Source organism: Miscanthus floridulus, chromosome 10, assembly GCF_019320115.1.
Source record: "Miscanthus floridulus cultivar M001 chromosome 10, ASM1932011v1, whole genome shotgun sequence".
NCBI classification, from domain to species: Eukaryota; Viridiplantae; Streptophyta; class Magnoliopsida; order Poales; family Poaceae; genus Miscanthus; species Miscanthus floridulus.
The window spans coordinates 18,126,550-18,145,457 of NC_089589.1; the positions used below are offsets into that span (position 1 = coordinate 18,126,550).

The window sequence follows — 18,908 nt, forward strand, 5'->3', positions numbered from 1 at the left end:
TTTCTGCGGCAATAATGGCTATTTCTTTTCTTCCATCGTTTGCTTGTGCTTTTGCTGCAATTTGGATTGCCTGAACATCACAGTCAAATGCGTGCTTTAAATCACTCCGAAGAGAAAGGACACCGTTAGGCCCTAGCATCTTAAGCAACAGGTACGGATAATGCGGTATTGCCATGAATTTTGCTAGCGCCGGGCGACCGAGGATCGCGTGATATGATGAATCGAAGTCCGCGACTTCAAACTTGATGAACTCTGTACGGTAGTTCGAGGGAGTTCCAAAAGTAACTGGTAGAGTAATTTGTCCGAGTGGCATGGCTGCCTTTCTGGGTACTATTCCATAAAAAGGTGTACTTGTTGGTGTAATCATCCCGGCGAGTTGTAGTCCCATCTTCCTTAGCGTTTCTGAAAAGATGATGTTGAGTCCGGCTCCCCCGTCGATTAGTACCTTGGTGATAGTCATACCGGCAATAGTTGGATCTAGAACCAGTGGGTAATGGCCTGCGTTTCCTACGCTGGTCCATTGGTCTTCTCTTGAAAATTGGATTGGATACTCTGACCAATTGAGATATCTTGGTGTAGCAGGTTCTGCTGCCATGATGGTTCGTAATGCTAGTTTTTCTTGATGTTTGCTTCTGGAGTCTGGGACCCTAGCAAAGATTACTGCCACTGTCTCTCTGGATTTTTGGAATCCCTTGTCTTCATGGTTGTCTCCTTTTTTCTGATCGTCTTCTTTATTGTTTCCCTTGCTATCTTTTCTAGTGTATCTTTCGTTGAAGGTGTAGCAATTTCCGATGGTGTGCTTTCCATTGGGGTGCAAGGGGCAACGTATGTTCTCAATGTCGTCATACCTTCTGGGTTATGAAAACTTTTTTGATTTGTCAGCCATTGCTACTGTGTTGTCTCGACCATGCTTTCTTTCCTGATGTCTGTTGTTTCGAGGAATTTGCCTGTCCGGGTTGTCTCTATTGTTTCTATCCGGGAATCTTTCTCTTGTTTTTTTCTCTGCAGTAATCATCTTTTCCACTGTTCTTCTGAATTCTTTGTTGTTTCTTGTGTTTTCTTTGTAGAAGTCTTGAAATTGCCACCTAGCCATGATTCCATGAGAGAAAGCTTCGATTATTTCTCGTTGTGTGATGTCATGTACCTAAGCTCGCAGTTCGCCAAATCGTCGATAGTAATTTCTGAAACTTTTACCTCCTTTCTGCTTGAGCCCTTTTAATTCTGCGTGGGTGATTGGGTGTGTAATAATACCCACGAAATTTTCACAGAAAGCTCTTTGCAAGTCTTCCCAATTTCTGATTGATCCTGGATTCAATTTGTCAAACCATTGAAGTGGCATGGTTTCTAGGGCCATGGGAAAAAACAAGGTTTTGATGTCATCGTCTCCTCCGGCCAATTCAATCGATTGTGAGTAAATTCTGAGCCATTGCTTTGGTTCGGTCTTGCCATCATACTTGGAGTGGTTGGACGGCTTGAACTTGTGAGGTAGTCGTATTGAAGCAAGTTTGTTTGCAAAACAGGGGAATCTATCATGCGTTCTGGCTTCTGTATATTCTGATTCTGCGCCCTCTTCTTGCCAACTGTCGTCTTGGTGAGAGTAGTTTTGCGTAGCTATCCGAGTAGGTGCTTTGCTTCTGGCCTTTCTTGGCTGTTCGACTCGGTTATTTTGACTATGATTTCTTCGACTCTCTCCGTTGTGACTTCCACTTGGTCCAAGTCTTTTGAAAGCGGATTTCCTTTGATTTTGATCTTCCTGTTCATGAGATGTTGCCCTTTCGTCGTGCGTCCTAAGGACTATTGATCGGAGGAAGTCTCTGAGCTGTTCTTGTTTTTCATTGGGATGTGAAGTTGCTCTGAGTTCTTCTAGTGCTTCTCGAATCTTATCGTAAGGTGTATTTGCTGCTCGTCCTTCTTCGATGTCTCGCTCTGATTTTCTTCTATTGTACTCGGCTAGGTCTGACTCATATTTGATCCAAGTGTCCTTTCGCTGTTTAGCACGACGTTGATGTCCTTGTTTTAATTTGTTCTTTCTCTCTCTGGCTTGCCTCTGACTCTCAGTCTCACCATCGTGCCCCTGGATAAACAGTGATATATTGGATTCAGATTCATCTGAAGACCTCACGTCGGGTACTTCTGGGGGGATTAATGGTGATTGAGGACGGCGAATCCTGAATACTTCTCTATCGTGAGTTGTTCTGTCATCGTCGTTGATTTCCATACTGCCAGAGCTGTTGATAACTTCAGTAGAGGTGGCCATAGATCGAATCTCCTTGGTAGGGTAGAGTTGTTGTTGTCGTATTGTCGACTAGTTGGGTGCCGTCATTCTCGGGAACGGTACCTGGCCAGTGAACGATGTAGTCTTGAGATGTTATAGTTAAAACGAGACCTTCTTGGGCTCCCTTCAGCGGCATTCTAAGCATGGGATAGGTGGATCCTTCAGGCCATGTCTGATAAGATGTTGCCATGTTGTGGAGTCCGAACGGAAGAGGACCCGACTTCTTTGAAGTACTTTCAGTGTACCCCGAGTAGTACTCTTGATAGGTTGACGTCATGTTCTGGAGCTTTGTCAGAAAAGAACTCGGTTTTCCAAAAGAACTCGAATAAGACTTCGTCTCGGAAGCGAAACTTGAGTTTGAATCGGATGCGTGAAGTCGTGGAATCCGAGTTGGATTGGACATTACGAGCTGCGCGAATCTTCCGGCAAGCTGACCTATCGTTGTTGCCGAAATGGAAAAGTCCTGATGATGATCTGAATCTTCGAGGAGACGGCTTTGGAGCTTGCCATTGTCGCCTGCCTCGCAGATCCATGAACCAAAGATGAAGGTCGATCACTTCGAGAAGATCATGTTGTCGAGGTCCATCGAGCTCTCGGATGCAAAGTCGCCAAAAGCCCCTACCTGTCGCGCCAGCTGTCGATGTTTCACCACCAATAGCCTGCCACGGGGGTACCCGGGACAGTATGTTTGGGCTTCAGCGTATGCAGAACTCGATGGTAAACGCAAAAGACAGTCGATTTATCCTGGTTCGGGCCCTCGACCGAGATCGAGTAATAGCCTTACGTCCAGTCGGCGTTAGCCTTTGCGTTGGATTGATTGTAAAGTGTTGTGTTACGTTGTATCCAAGTTGTCCTCTCTAGGATCCTGCCCTCCTTTATATAGTCAGAAGGTCAGAATCCTAGTCGGTTTACAATGAGAGTTCCTAGTAGGATTACAGAATAATACTACTACTAAGATTACATGGGGAGAATCCTAGTTAGACTAGATCTTCTCTCTTCCTTGCGGGGTATCCTGTGGGTCCCGCACCGACAGAATTGCAGATCTCAAGTCCCTCGGCTGGGCCCAGCGAATGCGATGGCTCTGGTTACAAAAAACATAACCTGATCGCCCATGGGCAGACCTCGCAATCCATGTACCTAAACAATTAAGGGTCTTCTTTGCAGCAGCTATTTATTCAGAGGTTGGGGACGGAGCAACAACCCTTTTCTGGATAGATTGATGGCTCCGTGGACAATGCATTGCAGATGTGGCACCTCGTCTCTTCGCTGTCACTAGTGTAAGGAGACGCATCATGAAGAGAACGGTGCAAAAAGCCCTCACCAATCGTGGATCTCAAACATATGGGGGGCTCTCACTGTTGGGGTCATCACTGAATATCTCCTCCTATGGGACCTCTTATCTAACTTTGAGCTGCAGCCTGAAATGGAAGGTAGACACGTACGGCGACTTGCTTCAAATGGTCAATATTCTGCTAAATCAGCTAATGAGGGCCTATTTTTGGGATCTATTCTTTTTGGGCCATGGGAAAATTTTTGGAAGACTTGGGTACCGCCCAAATGTCGTTTCTTTCTGTGGTCGGTTGCTCATAATAGATGTTGGATAGCGGATCGTTTAGCTCGCCGGGGTCTCCTTCATCCTGAGCGCTGTCCTTTGTGTGACCAAGCAGCCGAAACCATTGATCATCTCCTTATTGGTTGTCTTCACAAGAGAGTTTTGTTTCTGTTTCTTGTCACAAGTTGGCCTGCAATCCCTCTCCCCTCAGCCCACTGAACTCTCATTTTTAGATTGGTGGGATAGAGTGAGTAGTTCTACTAGTGACATAATATTGCAAGAAATCAATTCTCTCATAATTCTTGGAGCATGGACTGTACGGACTCATCGCAACAGGTGTGTTTTTGATGGAGCAGCCCCTGATATTGCAAGAACTCTGATCGTTGCTGGAGAAGAGAGAAAACTATGGTCATTGGCTGGGCCTCGAGGAATTTCCCTCCTGACTGCTCCGCCCGCCCCCCCCCCCCCCCCCCCCCCCCCCACCCCACCCCACCCCTCCCCCCAATTCAGAAAGTTAAGATCCTAGTGCTGCTGTTGGTCACCCTTTGAAACAGACACGGGAGCGCTTATATCATAAGGATCAGAGAGTTTGGGGGAGTTTTGCGTGAGTTGGCGTGAGTGTGTGGACTTGCCTTTTGGCTGGCCTGGGGTGTGTTGTATGGGTTCTTTCCCATTTTTCACTTCTTAATATAATGATGTGCAACTCTCCTGCATTTTTTGAGAAAAAACTTTGCATTCTACGCATATAAAGTATTGCATGCTTATGCGAATAAGAAGTCTGGTAACCATACAGTTGTAGCTTGCTATGAAAGTAATCTTCTTTTGCAAGGTATGTTGATGATAAAAAATCCACATAAGCATTTCTCACCAAACATACCAAGAGGTGCCATGTTGTGGAATGGCTTCAATGTATCATTAAAGCAGAGTTACCAAAGCAAACTAAGCTATAGCATGTTTAATCCATTACTACGAGAAGCAATTTCAAAGGAAGGCATTTTTTATTTATGCAGGTGGGCGTCCTAAGATTCAAACCCATAATCTCTCGTCAGACACATCTCTATGACTACACTACACAATCACTTATGAGTGAGTATAGGATGTTATTCTTTTATATGAACCTTTCATAATCTTGTAGTGCAAGTCTCGTCTAACACATCTCTATGACTGCACTACACAATCACTTATGAGTGAGTATAAGATGTTATTCTTTTATATGAACCTTTCATAATCTTGTAGTGAATATTTTTGACACCTAAATAAAATCAAATGACAAGTTTTCAACTACAAAATATTAGACCTTGTCAAGCACTATAACTTTGATATAGGGTGTGTCTCCATCCAAAGTTTTTAAAAAATTAAAAAATTGAATCTCAAAATATAAGAACTTATATAAAACGAATATGTGAGACTATAAATGACTTCAAATAAAAAACTTATCAACTACAAAGTTGTATGTCGCGCCGACCACAACAAATTTGATATTGACCATGAACATTCAAAGTCATTTGGAAACTTCAAAATTTGAATTTCAAAATCTAAGAATTTCATACACATATTTTAGGACTCTAAACAACTTCAAACCAAAAACTTGTAAACTAGAGTTTTACATCACACTAACAACTAAAACTTTGGTGTAGACCATGTCAACATCCGAGACCATTCAAAAATTCTAAAATTAAATTTCAAATTATGATAAGTTAATACAAAATTTTGGGACTAAACATTTTCAAATAGAAAACATGTCAACTACAGAGCTGTAGATTGCGTCAAACTCTGCAATTTGGATATATATTTCATCTTTGTCTGACTCCATATGACAAAATTATGATTTCTATTTGATGCAACTACTTATAGCGGTGAGGCTCTAAAAAGTGTGGCCTTTGTTAATCCATTTCTCGAGGTGGCACCCCTAGAATGTCAGCCTCTGTTATAGACATTTTCTAAGACGAGCCTCTTAGCCTCTGTAACTAGTCGATTTACAGAGGCCGCCTCCCTAAGATGTCCATTTATATAAATGATTAATAGAGATGGTGCCTAACAATTTACAAAGGTAGCTCATAAAAATGTCATCCTCTGTTAATCAAGGGGCTTGTTTTCTAAAGTACTTTTTTTGTAGTAGTGGTCAATACAATTTTGAGTTTATTGTGATTTAAGTATTATTATTTACAAACAAGAAGTTCTTTAACTTAATATATTCATCCAGGAATATGCTATATAAGAGTGCAGCTTTTGGTTCTAGTAATAGGTCAAGAGGTATAGACAAAATCAAGACAATGTGAAAGGTAAATCAAGAATCAAAGTGTTGGGGTTATGATCCCCGAGTGTCTCAAGACATCGACTAGTCAGCAAGCCGGACGGCCCATGGTACGCCAGCTAGAACAACCCCAAGCGATCGAGGCCTAGCTAAGCCATGCGGACCTGGGCCTAGTACTGAAGGAAGGGGTTGGCCACGACCTCTACCCCTCTCCTTGCCTTCACCGCGCTGCGCAAACAACTCACGACCTCTCCCCGTCACGACCCCTGGGAGGATTGGGGAGAGACTGGGCCTCGCCATGCGCGCCTTCTCCGACAAGAGCAGGCATGCCGCACTGACCTAGCAAGGACCGAGGCGACAACGGTCACCTCGATCTGGTCAGACGCCATCCCTGCACCACACGGTACAGATAAGACAACACCGCCCAGTGGTGACGGCCAGTATGGTGACCCACTGTCCAAATACGGCCCGACAAGACATACGTACGACTCCACCCACCACGGGATGGGATCCACGACGGTGGCCTTGATTTAGAGGCCAGAAGGAGCCATGACCCTAGGGCTCAGGATCGTGGCCCCTGGCTCCACAAGCCAACAAGATGACCAGTGACCTGGGGGCGGCTACCAACTCTGCTACGATGCCCTTGGGACGTCAAGAGGCGATGACGAAGGCCACGGCGAAGACCACGTTGCACAGGACGGCTGGCGAACCACCATCGTGTCTACAGTGCCGCCGCCACCAGCACAGTAGCACCACGCCACACCATACCGCGACGTGGGCGCAAGACCAGGACGATAGCCATGCCCGGACGTGCACCACAAGACAGTGTTACTTGCAAGCCCCCTCCCATAGGCTCACAACCCCCTCGGTCAGGAGAACCTCCTTCTTTGTATGTGACTTGGCCTCAAGCTCTATATAAGGGCAGCCAGGACACCCATTCTAGGGATTCTGACCATTTTGTAAGACCAGACTCCTGAAGCTCACATTCGAGAAGTCCATCTCCTAGCTCTAGCTCCATCTCCTACCTCTTCCACCATTCTTGCACCCCCATTGTAAGAACTTCAGAGCATTCAAGTGAGGAACACGCACTCGATCATCTCTGAGACTGGACGTTGGGCTCTGGCCTGAACCAATATACATCCTCGTGTCTTTTGAATGCTACCATCGTCTTCCTTGAGCAGCGCAACATTCGTATAAATTTACTAGCCGGTTTACAAAACACTGATAGTTGGCGCACCAGGTAGAGGACAGTCGCGCACTCTCTTTGTTGAGAAAGAAGCGATGGCTCCCACCGCCTACGTCGAACTCGCTCTAGGCGTGGCCCTCGGAGGCCGCATCCGCTTCGGAAGCCTCGAGTTCGTCGACATCAATGGGTCATCGCCCAATCTCAGTCTGCTCCCCGAACAAGCCCTATGCTTTGGGGACCTGGACTTCATAGCTGACCACCTAGGTCAGCTATGCCTCAGCGAAGGGGATGCGGCCACGCCGTACACTCCGACGCCCAATCCCGAACCAGGACGTGCAGGTCCCGCGATCATCGATTTTGATGTGTTAGTATGCAGAATCGACACCTACCAAGGGACGAACCCCAAGCTAGGACAAAGCCGGCGCATGTTCTACGCGCTGGCCAACGTCTTTGTCCAGCTCACAGGGAGCGGGTCCATGCCACTAGAGGCCAAATTCTAGGACCCCAACACCATGCTACCCTCCAGAATGAGGGATGCGATCACGCTTTTTGAGCGAGAGCTGGCCAGGAGCAATGGCCTTTCGACGATGCCAAGTCCCCCTAGGTTTGTGGGGATGATGGAATGGGATTCGGAGTCTATCTACGATCTCCTGCCGATGACCCCTAGGAACACAGACTCCAAGTCCGATTCCGAAGGGAGCTGCTACCCACTGAGGGAATGCAACATGTTGCACTTCTCGGAGGGCGGAGCGGCGACAGCGGGAGGCACAGAGGATGACGCATATTTGATTCCACGCACCCTAGGGGAACAAGCGGAGTACGACCAGGAGCACCTAGAACAGGCCAGGGCCCACAAAGCCGAACAGGCCAACGAGCGCCGCGGCGACAGGTGCCCAAGTCCGCAACATCTTGACACCGAGGGCGCGCGGGCATGGGCACGCCGCGTGTACGATCAAATCCAACAAGGCAAGAGGGAGATGCCTGTTTTCCCTCGAGCCAGCCAGAATGTCACCGTGGCCGCCATGATCATGCGAACAGCCCCAGAACCCTCGATCGACGAAAGGAAGCACATTCACCAGGAGCTGTGGGACCTGCTAGAAACCATGGCGGTACAACAGGACCAAAGCTCAGCGGAGAGGCGACATCCCGATCCCGAGGCTAGCCTCATGCATATCTCCTCCATGCATGGTGCCCCTAAGGGGCAGCTCGCCCTGAGCAAGCTCTGACCCGGAAATGACGGGGCGGCGCGCAGGCGGGAGCCTTCCCTAGCACGCAGCCACAATGTTGCGAACCACAACGCCTGCCCGGCTCAAGGCGCCAGACACCCGGGGCTGGACCTGGCGGGTACGGATCTACCATACTATGGTGACAATGACCCTGACAACCATGGACGACATCCAAGGAACCGAGATGCTCGATGCAGCCCGAGCTTGGACGCTTGCGGCCCGTGGGCGTTCGCGAAGAGGATCCGATAGATGCCGTTCCTGGCGTATCTCCGCGCACCCCGAACATCGTCAAGTACTCTAGGGACACCAACCCCGCCATATGGCTAGAGGATTTCCACCTCACCTATCGAGTAGGCAGGGCAGACGATGATCTCTTCATCATCCAATACTTGCCACTCTACCTCGCGGAAAGCACCCGAGCATGGCTCGAGCACCACCCCACGGACAGCATCCGCTCGTGGGCAGACTTCAAACGCGTCTTCATATGGAACTTTCTGGGCACATATGTGCGCCCTGGAAATTCCTAGTATCTCAAAGCCTGCAAGCAGAAAGCAGGAGAAACTCTGCGCGAGTACAGCCGCCGCTTCTCCAAGCAGTGCAATGAGCTTCCTGACATCGTGGATGCGGACGTGATTGGCGTGTTCATCTCCGGCACGACCAATGAAGCACTTGTTCACGAGCTTGGACGCTGCAAACCGCGAACGATGTGGAAGTTGCTCGACCCTACGACAAGCCATGCCTCTAGCGAGGAGGCCATCCTGGCAATCTTTTGAAAATATAAGGTAAAGGCTCAGGCTGAACCCACAGACAAGGCTAAGGGCCACAATCGACAGGAGAAAGGCAAGAAGGATAGTCAGAGGCACCGCGACAGTGAGTTTGTCATGGCGGTCGACAGGGTCTAGAGTCAGAAAACTAGCAAGTTCAACCATGTCAGTTTTGACAAGATAGTCAAGATCCCCTGCCACAACCATGGCTATCCGGTCAAGCACACCCTCAAGGAGTGCGACCTGATCAAGCTCTACTTCAAAGGAGACTACAAGGCACCTGGCACGAATGCGCCATCTGGCTCCACCGGCGATGAGAGGAAAAGGGATGCGTATCCCGACCCGAAAGGGTTCCTCATGATCTTTGGTGGGCCGGTGGCATATGAGTCCAAGCACCGGCAGAAGCTCACAGCCAGGGAGGTCAATGTGGCCGCTCTGGGCGAAGCCGCCCCGGCTTTCCTAAAATGGTTGGAAACCGCGATCACTTTCAACAGGAAGGAACATCCCGACCACATTCTGCAACTGGGACGCTTCCCCTCGTCATCGACCCAATCATCGGCAAGACCCACCTATCTCATGTCCTCATGGATGGCAAAAGCGGCCTCAACCTCCTCTACACCGAGACTTATGATGCCATGGGGCTATCGCGGGGGGTGATACGGCCATTCGGTGCTTCATTCTACGGAGTCATACTAGGGCATTAGGACGTGCCCCTCGGGCAGGTCGACTTACCTGTAACATTCAGGGGTCGAGCCAACTTCCACACGGAAACGCTCACCTTCGAGCTAACGGACTTCCCTAGTGCCTACCACGCAATCCTGGGCTGACCATGCTACGCCAAGTTCACGGATGTCCCCAACTACACATATCTCAAGCTCAAGATGCCAGGTCCTCATGGGATCCTCACCATAGGAGGCGACCTTCAACAGGCCCACCTCTGCAAATGGGAGAACTACGACAGCCATATGCCAACCCTCAAAGCCTCAGCTTGCTCAGACGGTGGCGACTGAAGCCACGCTAGGACTAAGCTCTGAGGGACAACCCCCGGGGGCTAGGCCCAAACGCGACTTTCCCACACAATAGGAAAGCACGTGGAGGTCACGCCCTGCGACCTCGACCGCGGTGTGTGATAATACCTACTACAACCCGGTGCGAGGGTGACGTGATCGATGAGCTTCGAAGAGCTCACGACACAGCGCATTCCTTGACTCGACGAGCCACACATTCCAGGTCTCGCCACACCAAATGTCGCGGGTATCAAGGAAAACAATTAGCGATGCGGACACCAGCTCTCGCTTCAAAGATGCCCCAAGATGTAAGTCTCCTTAGCTGAGTTACTGTACATAATCATTCATGCGAATCCTTCCCTATGCCCAAATATCGTAGCACAGCCGCCACTGCATATCAAGAAGTGCGCATCGAAGCGACACTCTGCCAACGCATTTCATCCCAAGTGTCCCGTGTCAATCAACCCGGCTTACTTGCGGGGGCTACACTACAGCACATCACGCATCGGCACACATCTATAGGTCGCACAAAGCCAAACCCTTAGAGCTAGCTCTAGGCAAGGCTAAGCACCCGCGCGAAAGGAAAAGGGAAGAAAAGTTATCACGACCCAGAGCAAAGAGGTCGACGAAAGGCACATTGCCGTCAGAACTGTCCTATGACACTTTGGTCATGAAAACAGAGTTGCACTAGGCTGAGCCTCGTGGGTCGATCCCCAAGTGAGGTCATGCAACTGCGGCATTCGAATGACGGATCATCGGCAGGCACTGCTAATCGGTGTCACACAAAAGAAAAGAAGCAAGAAACACAAGCTAAGAAATTTTTTTCATTAAAGGACCCTAGGTACAACCTAAGGCCCTTGGCCACCGCCGTGGAGGATGCCCTCCATGTCCACGGCGGCCACGACGGCGGCCATGGTGGCGACCAAGTCGCCAACTAGCTCCGCCCACTCCACCAACCCCGCATGGTCTGGGAACTTGGGTTCCACCTGATAGAGGTCATGGCCGGTGCGGAGCTGCACCGCGGTGAGGGCAACGCCAGCTCCCTGCCCGACTCTAGCCACCGCCGCGCGCTCACGATCCTCCATCAGGAGAACCTCCCGAGGGCTGACCTCCTCCGTCTCGTGGTGGGAGGCCGCCAGCTGCTCTTCCAACGCTGGCAACAAGAAGGCAAGAAGATCAGAAGCCACGAATGATAAACAAGACGGCCAAGCGGAAGCACCATCCTAACCCACGATGCGGGCCTAGGCGTCGGTGGTCGCTGCCTGCGTGGCGGCCATCTCCCTATCCGAGGCCTCAAGGGCCACCCTGACGACATCAAGGTAGCGCTCCAACCGGCCCACCTCATGGGTGGCATCAGAGAAGCGCTCACGAGCCTCATCCGCTGCGCTGACTAGCTCATAGAACTCCCGCCGGTCATCCAAGGACGACAACGACAACAAGGACGATGAACCCGACCCTTTCGACGGCGCGACACTCATGGGACGACCCTCCAGTCGCCACCACGGCATGGGACATGGCCCTAGAAGTGCATACGGTCAATACAGGTCAAACTCCAAACTCAAAACATCATCTAAACACTTACCCTGGCTCGCGCAGGCAAGGTCAGAGACGCGGTGGCGGTCCTCCAGCCTCCGGCAATTCCTCTCGCGGACGCTTGCCATGATCCATCTCGGCGGATAGAAAAGAGGCCACGTGCACACGAGGACGATGACGAGGAAGTAGCAGGGCAAGCGATTTGTCGCAAATGCCTCCCCCACCGTACCACGCTAGCGTATTTATAGTCACTATGGATGCTTAAGGCACGCGCGTACTCAGTCACATTTACTAACTACTTAGGAAATCCCGCAGAGCAGGTAAAGCGATTGGGAGGGACACGAAGAGGCAGTCGCTCGCCCAGCGTCACGAACCAAGTAAGCCTCACACGTTACCACTTTCCATAACCATTTCAATTTACGCGCCCACATTCCGTGGTGTACGACTGCTTGCGAGTGGGTGCCATTATGCCACGACATGATAAGGGAGGCCAACTGCCCCTGACTTTGTGTGCAAAATGACCCACCGCGACCGTGACCCTGTGTCGTGTTTAGGAAAACCTTTCTTAGGCGTGTTTAGGAAAACCTTTCTTAGGCCAGCCCTTAGAAGGGCTCGAGGCCGCAAAGGGGTAGGGACAGGGAGGAGATGGGCCCCTGCGGCTCTAATTGGTGGTGCAGAGCCACACGACAATCTCTATGTGTGTTCTAGCTGTCTGCTTCGAAGTCGCCCGGGTTGACCCCCTCTGGGGGGAGGCATCTTGCCCTCTGACCGCTGCAGAGGAGGTTGGGGACCAGCGGGCTTGATGGCCGATGATTTATGGGACGCCTCTCGATGAGGCATAGCCGAACTCCTTGTCGATTAGGGAGGATATCAGGTCCCGCTCGAATTACCCATCGACCCCGACGAGGTGCACTGCTCCGACCGCATAGTTACGGTGGACATGCCTCTCCCCGCGTGGGGCGAAACTTAACTTGCCCGTAAAAAGGCAACACGACCTCTCAAGGTCGGCAAGGGCACTGGGGAAAAACAGGGCCGGGTCCCTACGACCCCGTTATGAGTCAAGGCCAAGCCATGACCAACTCCCACCGGCGCCCTAGGTCAAAGACCCAAGGTCAGCTTCAAAAGACTCACAAACTGTCAGAGGACAACAGCCTCTCCCGGATAGATCGATGAGGCTAGTGGCCAGGGCGACGCAGCGGCGACTTCCACGTGAAGCAATGCAAAGCCCAAAACATGATCACAACTCGGTCACGTGGAAAAAACAAGAGGTCCAAGACCTACGAGCCCAAGCACGGTCACAAAAAGCCTTGCGACCATGCAAAAAGAGGTCGAGGGAATGACTCCTCGCGTCATCACGACGGAACAACCTACCCAAAAACCCTAAACCAAGGGCACGACCTTGAGCCCAAGGCTCGGGGGCTCACCCCAAGGGCTGCAGAAAATACACAAGGGAAAGCCTTCCTCAATCGATCATCCTTAAGTATAGGAGCGGTCGAGCCGCTTATTAAGTACTAAACCACGACGCCATCACACGAGTGGCGTCGGGGAGAAAACTAGGGGCGCCTGCTACAGGTGCGGGAGGAACAACGCAATGGCATCACCTCGCGCACTGTCTCGTAGCATCACAGCCTCTGGGGCAAAAACGCGGGGGGAAAGGAAGGCAAAGCCAGGCCAGGCTCACAAGTCACTACCATCATGCCGTGAAAGCATGATGGGGTCACCGAGACGCTGCAACGTGTCTCCCAAAACTCGGGCGGCTTCTCAAGGCCACCTATGGGTTTCGGGAGAAGCTAGCTGTAGCCCTCGGAGCTAGAGTTTCAGCGACCCCAAACCTAAGGGTTTGGGAAAGCACCGAAACCACCAGGACTGGTGACTAGCCCGAGCACCGCCTTGATCCTCCCTTACTCGCAAGATCCCTTCTAGCACCAGTTGTTAGAAGGGACAACAATGGCTTTTGGCCACCGCAAATGACCCCCAGCGGGTCGCATGCTTGGAACCACATGGTTCTCTTCAAAATTCTCTCTCTTCTTTCCTCAAACTCAACCTCTCAAAGGGGTTAAAAAGTAGCTCGCAGATGTGGTTGCAAGTAGCTCAAATGGAAGGAAGGCCTCTATTTAAAGGCCCAAGGGCAGACTGAGCAGCCTGAGACCCCTACGCCACGTGGTGAACCACGGGAGGTCACAGCCAGTGTCAGATACCCGCGTGAGGTTTGGGAAATCGAGATCCTCCCAAAGGCGAAGCCGGTACAGTGTCGACAAGACTTCATGGCCCAGCCTGGATCACGGACCCCGATACGCAGCACACCGACACGCCCAGGCTCAGCAGTCGCGTACCACAACGTCAGGGTGTCCTAGCGGGATGGGACGCAACAGCCACCTACCGCATTGAACGCACTAGCCCGCAAGGGACCGAGCAGCAAAGCCCGAGCCAGCCATGACTACGAACCCGCACTCAGCACACGCATATAAACGCTTTCACGATCACTTCATGATCGTAAAAATGCTTGGGGGCTACTGTCGGGGTTATGATCCCCAGATGCCTCAAGGCACCAACTAGTCAGCAGGCCAGACAGCCCACGGTACGCCAGCTGGAACAAGCCCAAGCGATCGAGACCCAGCTAAGCCACGCGGACCTAGGCCTGGTACTGAAGGAAGGGGTTGGCCACGACCTCTACCCCTCTCCTTGCCCTCACCGCGCCGCGCGAACGACTCACGACCTCTCCCCGTCACGACCCCTGGGAGGATTAGGGAGAGACCGGGCCTCGCCAAGCGCGCCTACTCCGACAAGAGCAGGCACGCCGCACTAACCCCGCAGGGACCGAGGCGACAGTGGTCACCTCGATCCGGTCAGACTCCATCCCTGCACCACGCGGTATAGATAAGACAACACCGCCCGACGGTGATGGCCAGTATGGTGACCCACCATCCAAATACGGCCCGACGAGACATACGTACGACTCCGCCCACCACGGGATAGGATTCACGACGGTGGCCTTGACTTAAAGGTAACGATTGAGGTAGCATCTTAATTGAGGTAGCATCTACGAATGTTAGAAAAAACTTTTGGGGTAATGTGTATAAATTTATTTGACATGAACATCATATTTGATTAATTTAAAATGTTGATAATATTTTACATATACTAATATACATATTCGTTATTATTTTTTGTACATAGTAGAAAGTATTAATTATTATTGACATGTTTCTATTGAGGGCCCCTAGCTTTTGTTTACTCTAGGCACCTGAAATCTCGGGCCTATTACTGGCTGAGCCATAAACAAATTTTAGACGTAGGGTGTTACAGCAACACACTAGCTGAGACAATTCGGGACATTTAAATTTGGACATGGAGTGTTACACCAACACTACCATATTGTAGATGCAGGGTACGGTGTTACACCAACAGTAGCTGAGACAATTTGGGACATTCAAATTTTGGACACAGGGTGTTATACCAACACTACCAGATTTTAGATGCAGGGTACGGTGTTACACCAACACTAGCTGAGACAATCTGGGACAAAATATACCTCAAGAACTATTATTCATTGGATAGAGGTATGCAGAAATAAATTAATTAACAATTTACATACCTGAACCATGACCTAAGATATCGGCTACCTTTTCTAATATTACTGTTTTCATTACTACTCTAGCTTGTTGGGATAACTATTATCATTGTTGTTTGTAAGCAAAATTTTCTGGGACACAGGAACATAAGAAAATAGTATGATTTGATTTTTCTTTCAGGAACCAAATTTACTTTCCACAACTAGACATGCTCGGAAAACAATATTATATTACGAACTGCTCTGTATAACCCGATTAATGTATTTCCTTTGTCCTGGAAGGGTCATATAAAATTTTCCTTACATATTCAATTTGGCAGTATCCTTTTCTTCCTGTCAGCATCTCCGTGATTATAATACCAAGGCTATATACATCTGACTTGAAAGTGATCACTCCACTGGAAGATTCTGGTGCCATGTATCCCCTGCATGAAGACGTATAACGTTTAACTTGGAAAGGTGCACAATAGGTGCAACATAACAAATATATCCTAGTGAAACTAAAAGTTTTTCAAAGGCGAGATTAGCTTACATTGATCCATTCACATTGTGTGTAAAGGTTCGAGTTTGCTTATCATCAAAGCATCTTGAGAGACCAAAATCAGTAATTTTAGGAACAAGATTATAATCAAGCAGTATATTTGAAGGCTTAAGATCTAAGTGCAGAACATTCTCCTCATGAAGATAATGCAAGCCCTCACAAATTCCCCTGATTATTTGATAGCGCTTTCTCCATTCGAGTCCTTCAGACATATCTGTAAAGCCAAGAAAGAAAAAGTGGACATGTTATTGCATCCTTGAGATGCTAGATAGTGTGTGCAGCCCCATTGAAAACTGATTATAATACTATCCCATCCAAAATATAAACTGTTTTAGGACTCCTTTATGTCAAGCTTCTATAGCTTTGGCAATCAATAAATAAAAAACATGTTTTTATTGAAAAGTAATATATTCTCCATGAAAATAACACTCATAATGAATAGCCACTTTTATTTGAAATAACATATTCGTAGAAATATCACTTTCTAGACTGTATTAATCTGCTAAATGAATTACATTTTGGATTGGAGAAAACAATAGAAGTATGGGAGTATCTAACTAAGTGATGACCAAACTTTTCTTATTTTCCAGTCTCCTTTTTTGAACCACATAAACGTCCAACAATTCACATATGTTTCTTTCGCAATTTTTATATCGCAATAAATTTTAACTGAAGTTGTGTGATGCAACTTAAGCTAAGTATCGTGCAATTTTATGCAATCGATAAGATATTTCCACACAATTGAAAAATTGCATAGCCAACGTATCATACGAGTGAGATGCTTGGACAAGATAATATTCAGGGGAAAAATAAAGATGCAAAATGTTACTTTCAACACAGTCGTACCAGATATATATTTATCAAGACTTCCTAGAGGCACAAATTCAAAGCAAAGCAACCGTTGTCGTATTTCTGCAAGCACATGTCTTCCACCGTGTTTGACCATTTTCCACTGCGAATCAGCACAGTATCCAAAAAACCGTACTATATTTTTATGTTTCAACCTTATCATGGATTCAAGCTCCTTAATGTAAATTCTTTCATCATTTAATAAAATCATATCGGAAAACTTCTTCACGGCAACGGATCGTCCATTTCGCAGACGCCCCTGCAGTTAAAAAGTCAGAGCATTTGCCTTGTCAGCAATAACTCGTGTGTCTCTATTATGGTATATGCTGGGGTAACTGAGAGCGAGTCAAACCTCGTAAACCTCAGCAAACCCACCAATGCCAATTTTCTGCTCATCTGAGAAATTATTGGTGATTGCTCTTAAAAATGATAATGGCATGTCTGACGGCTCTGCACTTTCATCAAGTAGCATGTGCTCAATGTGATCCAACATACTGGCTTCAGAGTCCATTTCAAATTAAACAACTGTACCCTTCAAACAAGATGCACAATACATTAGTATGAGGCCAGATCCAGTAAATTTCCAGTTGACCAGGAAAGACTAACAGAACCATAATAAAAAACATGAAAGATTATTTGCGGAACTGTCTACTGCCTTCTGCCGAACTAAGCAAAGATAAGTACGGAACAACAGTGACGTCTCAGCACTGCCACACGCGGGAGCAAGGGGGCGCCCTGCCGGCAGGCCTCTCGATCCTTGCTCTGCTTCTAGCTGCCGGGGTAGGAAAGGGCGCCCACTACAGGGAAGAGCGGAACATGGTCGGGACTCGTGGCCAGTGTTTCGTCTATCATTTCGTGAAGCTTATCTGACCCGCAGAGAAGCCTGGTGTGCGTGGTTATCAGCAGTATCTAGAAACATTTGACCTCATAAATTCCAATCGAAATTCAGCTTTGGCACTATAGCATAAGGGAAACAGGAATTCCAATATATGCACAAGAATCTTGCCAATATAGCAGCACAGACGTTCACTCTGGCCGCGAAGGCCACCGGATCCAATACATCTTGTACAAGAACGTTCATAATAAGAGATGAGTCAGACTGAAGAACTTTGATAAACAGCAAGAGTGCTGCACCGCAAACGCTGAAAACCCCAAAAAAAAAAAAAACTCCAGAAACTAGCATTCAGATATAGCCAGAAATGCTAAAAAATAATCAGATCTGGACCTCGGTTTGGCCTTGATTCACAAGCACTGTGTATCAGAGATCCCCACTACACCTCAGAAAAGTTAGCAGAATCAGACTAGGAGAAACCTAGCTTACTTATTATGAACTAATACTGTAACCAAGGATAATTATGGCAAGTACCACCGACTGCAAGCAGAAATAAGCTTACGCACCTGTTAGAGAGAACAGAGCCTAATGGTGCAGCGAAGAAATGAAGACGACTGGGGAACCGGGGAAATGGAAAGATGCAATAATAGGGAAGCGAGGTTGCTGTTGCTTCACCGACTATATGGGGCCGGCAATTAAAACAAATTGACCTGACTCAGTCACTCAGATCTAGAGATGTCTTCCTTTCCATTTTATAATATTTTTGTTGTTACGACTTTCACTGTAGCGGATTTTTTTTTTACCGACCCGTCTACCGCGGCGTCGATCGGCGCGCCCAACCAAGCGTGCTAGTAATCTTGACGTTGGAATAAAATATACCATGGAACAGTGTAACGACCCACTTTAACATTTGAGTTAATCATATATATCGTCATCATGCATGTTCTTGCCAAAAAAATTGTTTTTTTGAAAAAACTTATGTTCATTAAAAACTTGACATTCTGTGGAACGTCTGATGGTCCGGCAATACCCTCGGGGAGTCAGAGTTCAGCACGTAGCAGCCTCTAGTCAAATAGGCAAACCCATGAGTCTCAAACTATCTATCATCTATGTAAGACCACGGAGTCACGGACGGTCCGACGTCACCAATAGACGTCTGAAAAAAAAATTCCCAGTGGCTAGACAGCTCCCGATATTCTGCCTTAAAAAAGAAGATCTTCTCACATAGATCGAAAAAACCCCGAACCTAGCCACCCATAAACAGCGGCACTATAGCTCAACCTTTAACCTACACATACACAGCGGCACCGTAGCTCCA

At 48.4% G+C, this 18,908-nt stretch overlaps 1 protein-coding gene across 5 annotated transcripts in view; it reads right to left on the minus strand.

The window, feature by feature from the left end:
• The window catches only part of LOC136486314 (uncharacterized), a 53,673-nt gene extending 35,381 nt beyond the window's left edge, over window positions 1–18,292 (minus strand). For 3 of the 5 annotated variants that reach the window (XR_010766770.1, XM_066483184.1, XM_066483181.1), the window contains exons 1-5: window positions 18,157–18,292; window positions 17,111–17,290; window positions 16,756–17,017; window positions 15,901–16,123; window positions 15,673–15,793 (exon numbers count right to left, since the gene is read on the minus strand). Coding sequence is in view for 4 of the 5 variants with exons in the window: in XM_066483184.1 (XP_066339281.1) it covers window positions 15,673–15,793; window positions 15,901–16,123; window positions 16,756–17,017; window positions 17,111–17,269 (765 nt within the window). In the remaining variant the exon portion in view is untranslated. Of the gene's footprint in view, window positions 1–15,672; window positions 15,794–15,900; window positions 16,124–16,755; window positions 17,018–17,110; window positions 17,291–17,983; window positions 18,087–18,156 lie in introns of those variants that run through there. The other 2 variants (XM_066483182.1, XM_066483183.1) reach the window with 2 other exon arrangements.
• Between the last annotated feature and the right edge of the window lie 616 nt (window positions 18,293–18,908).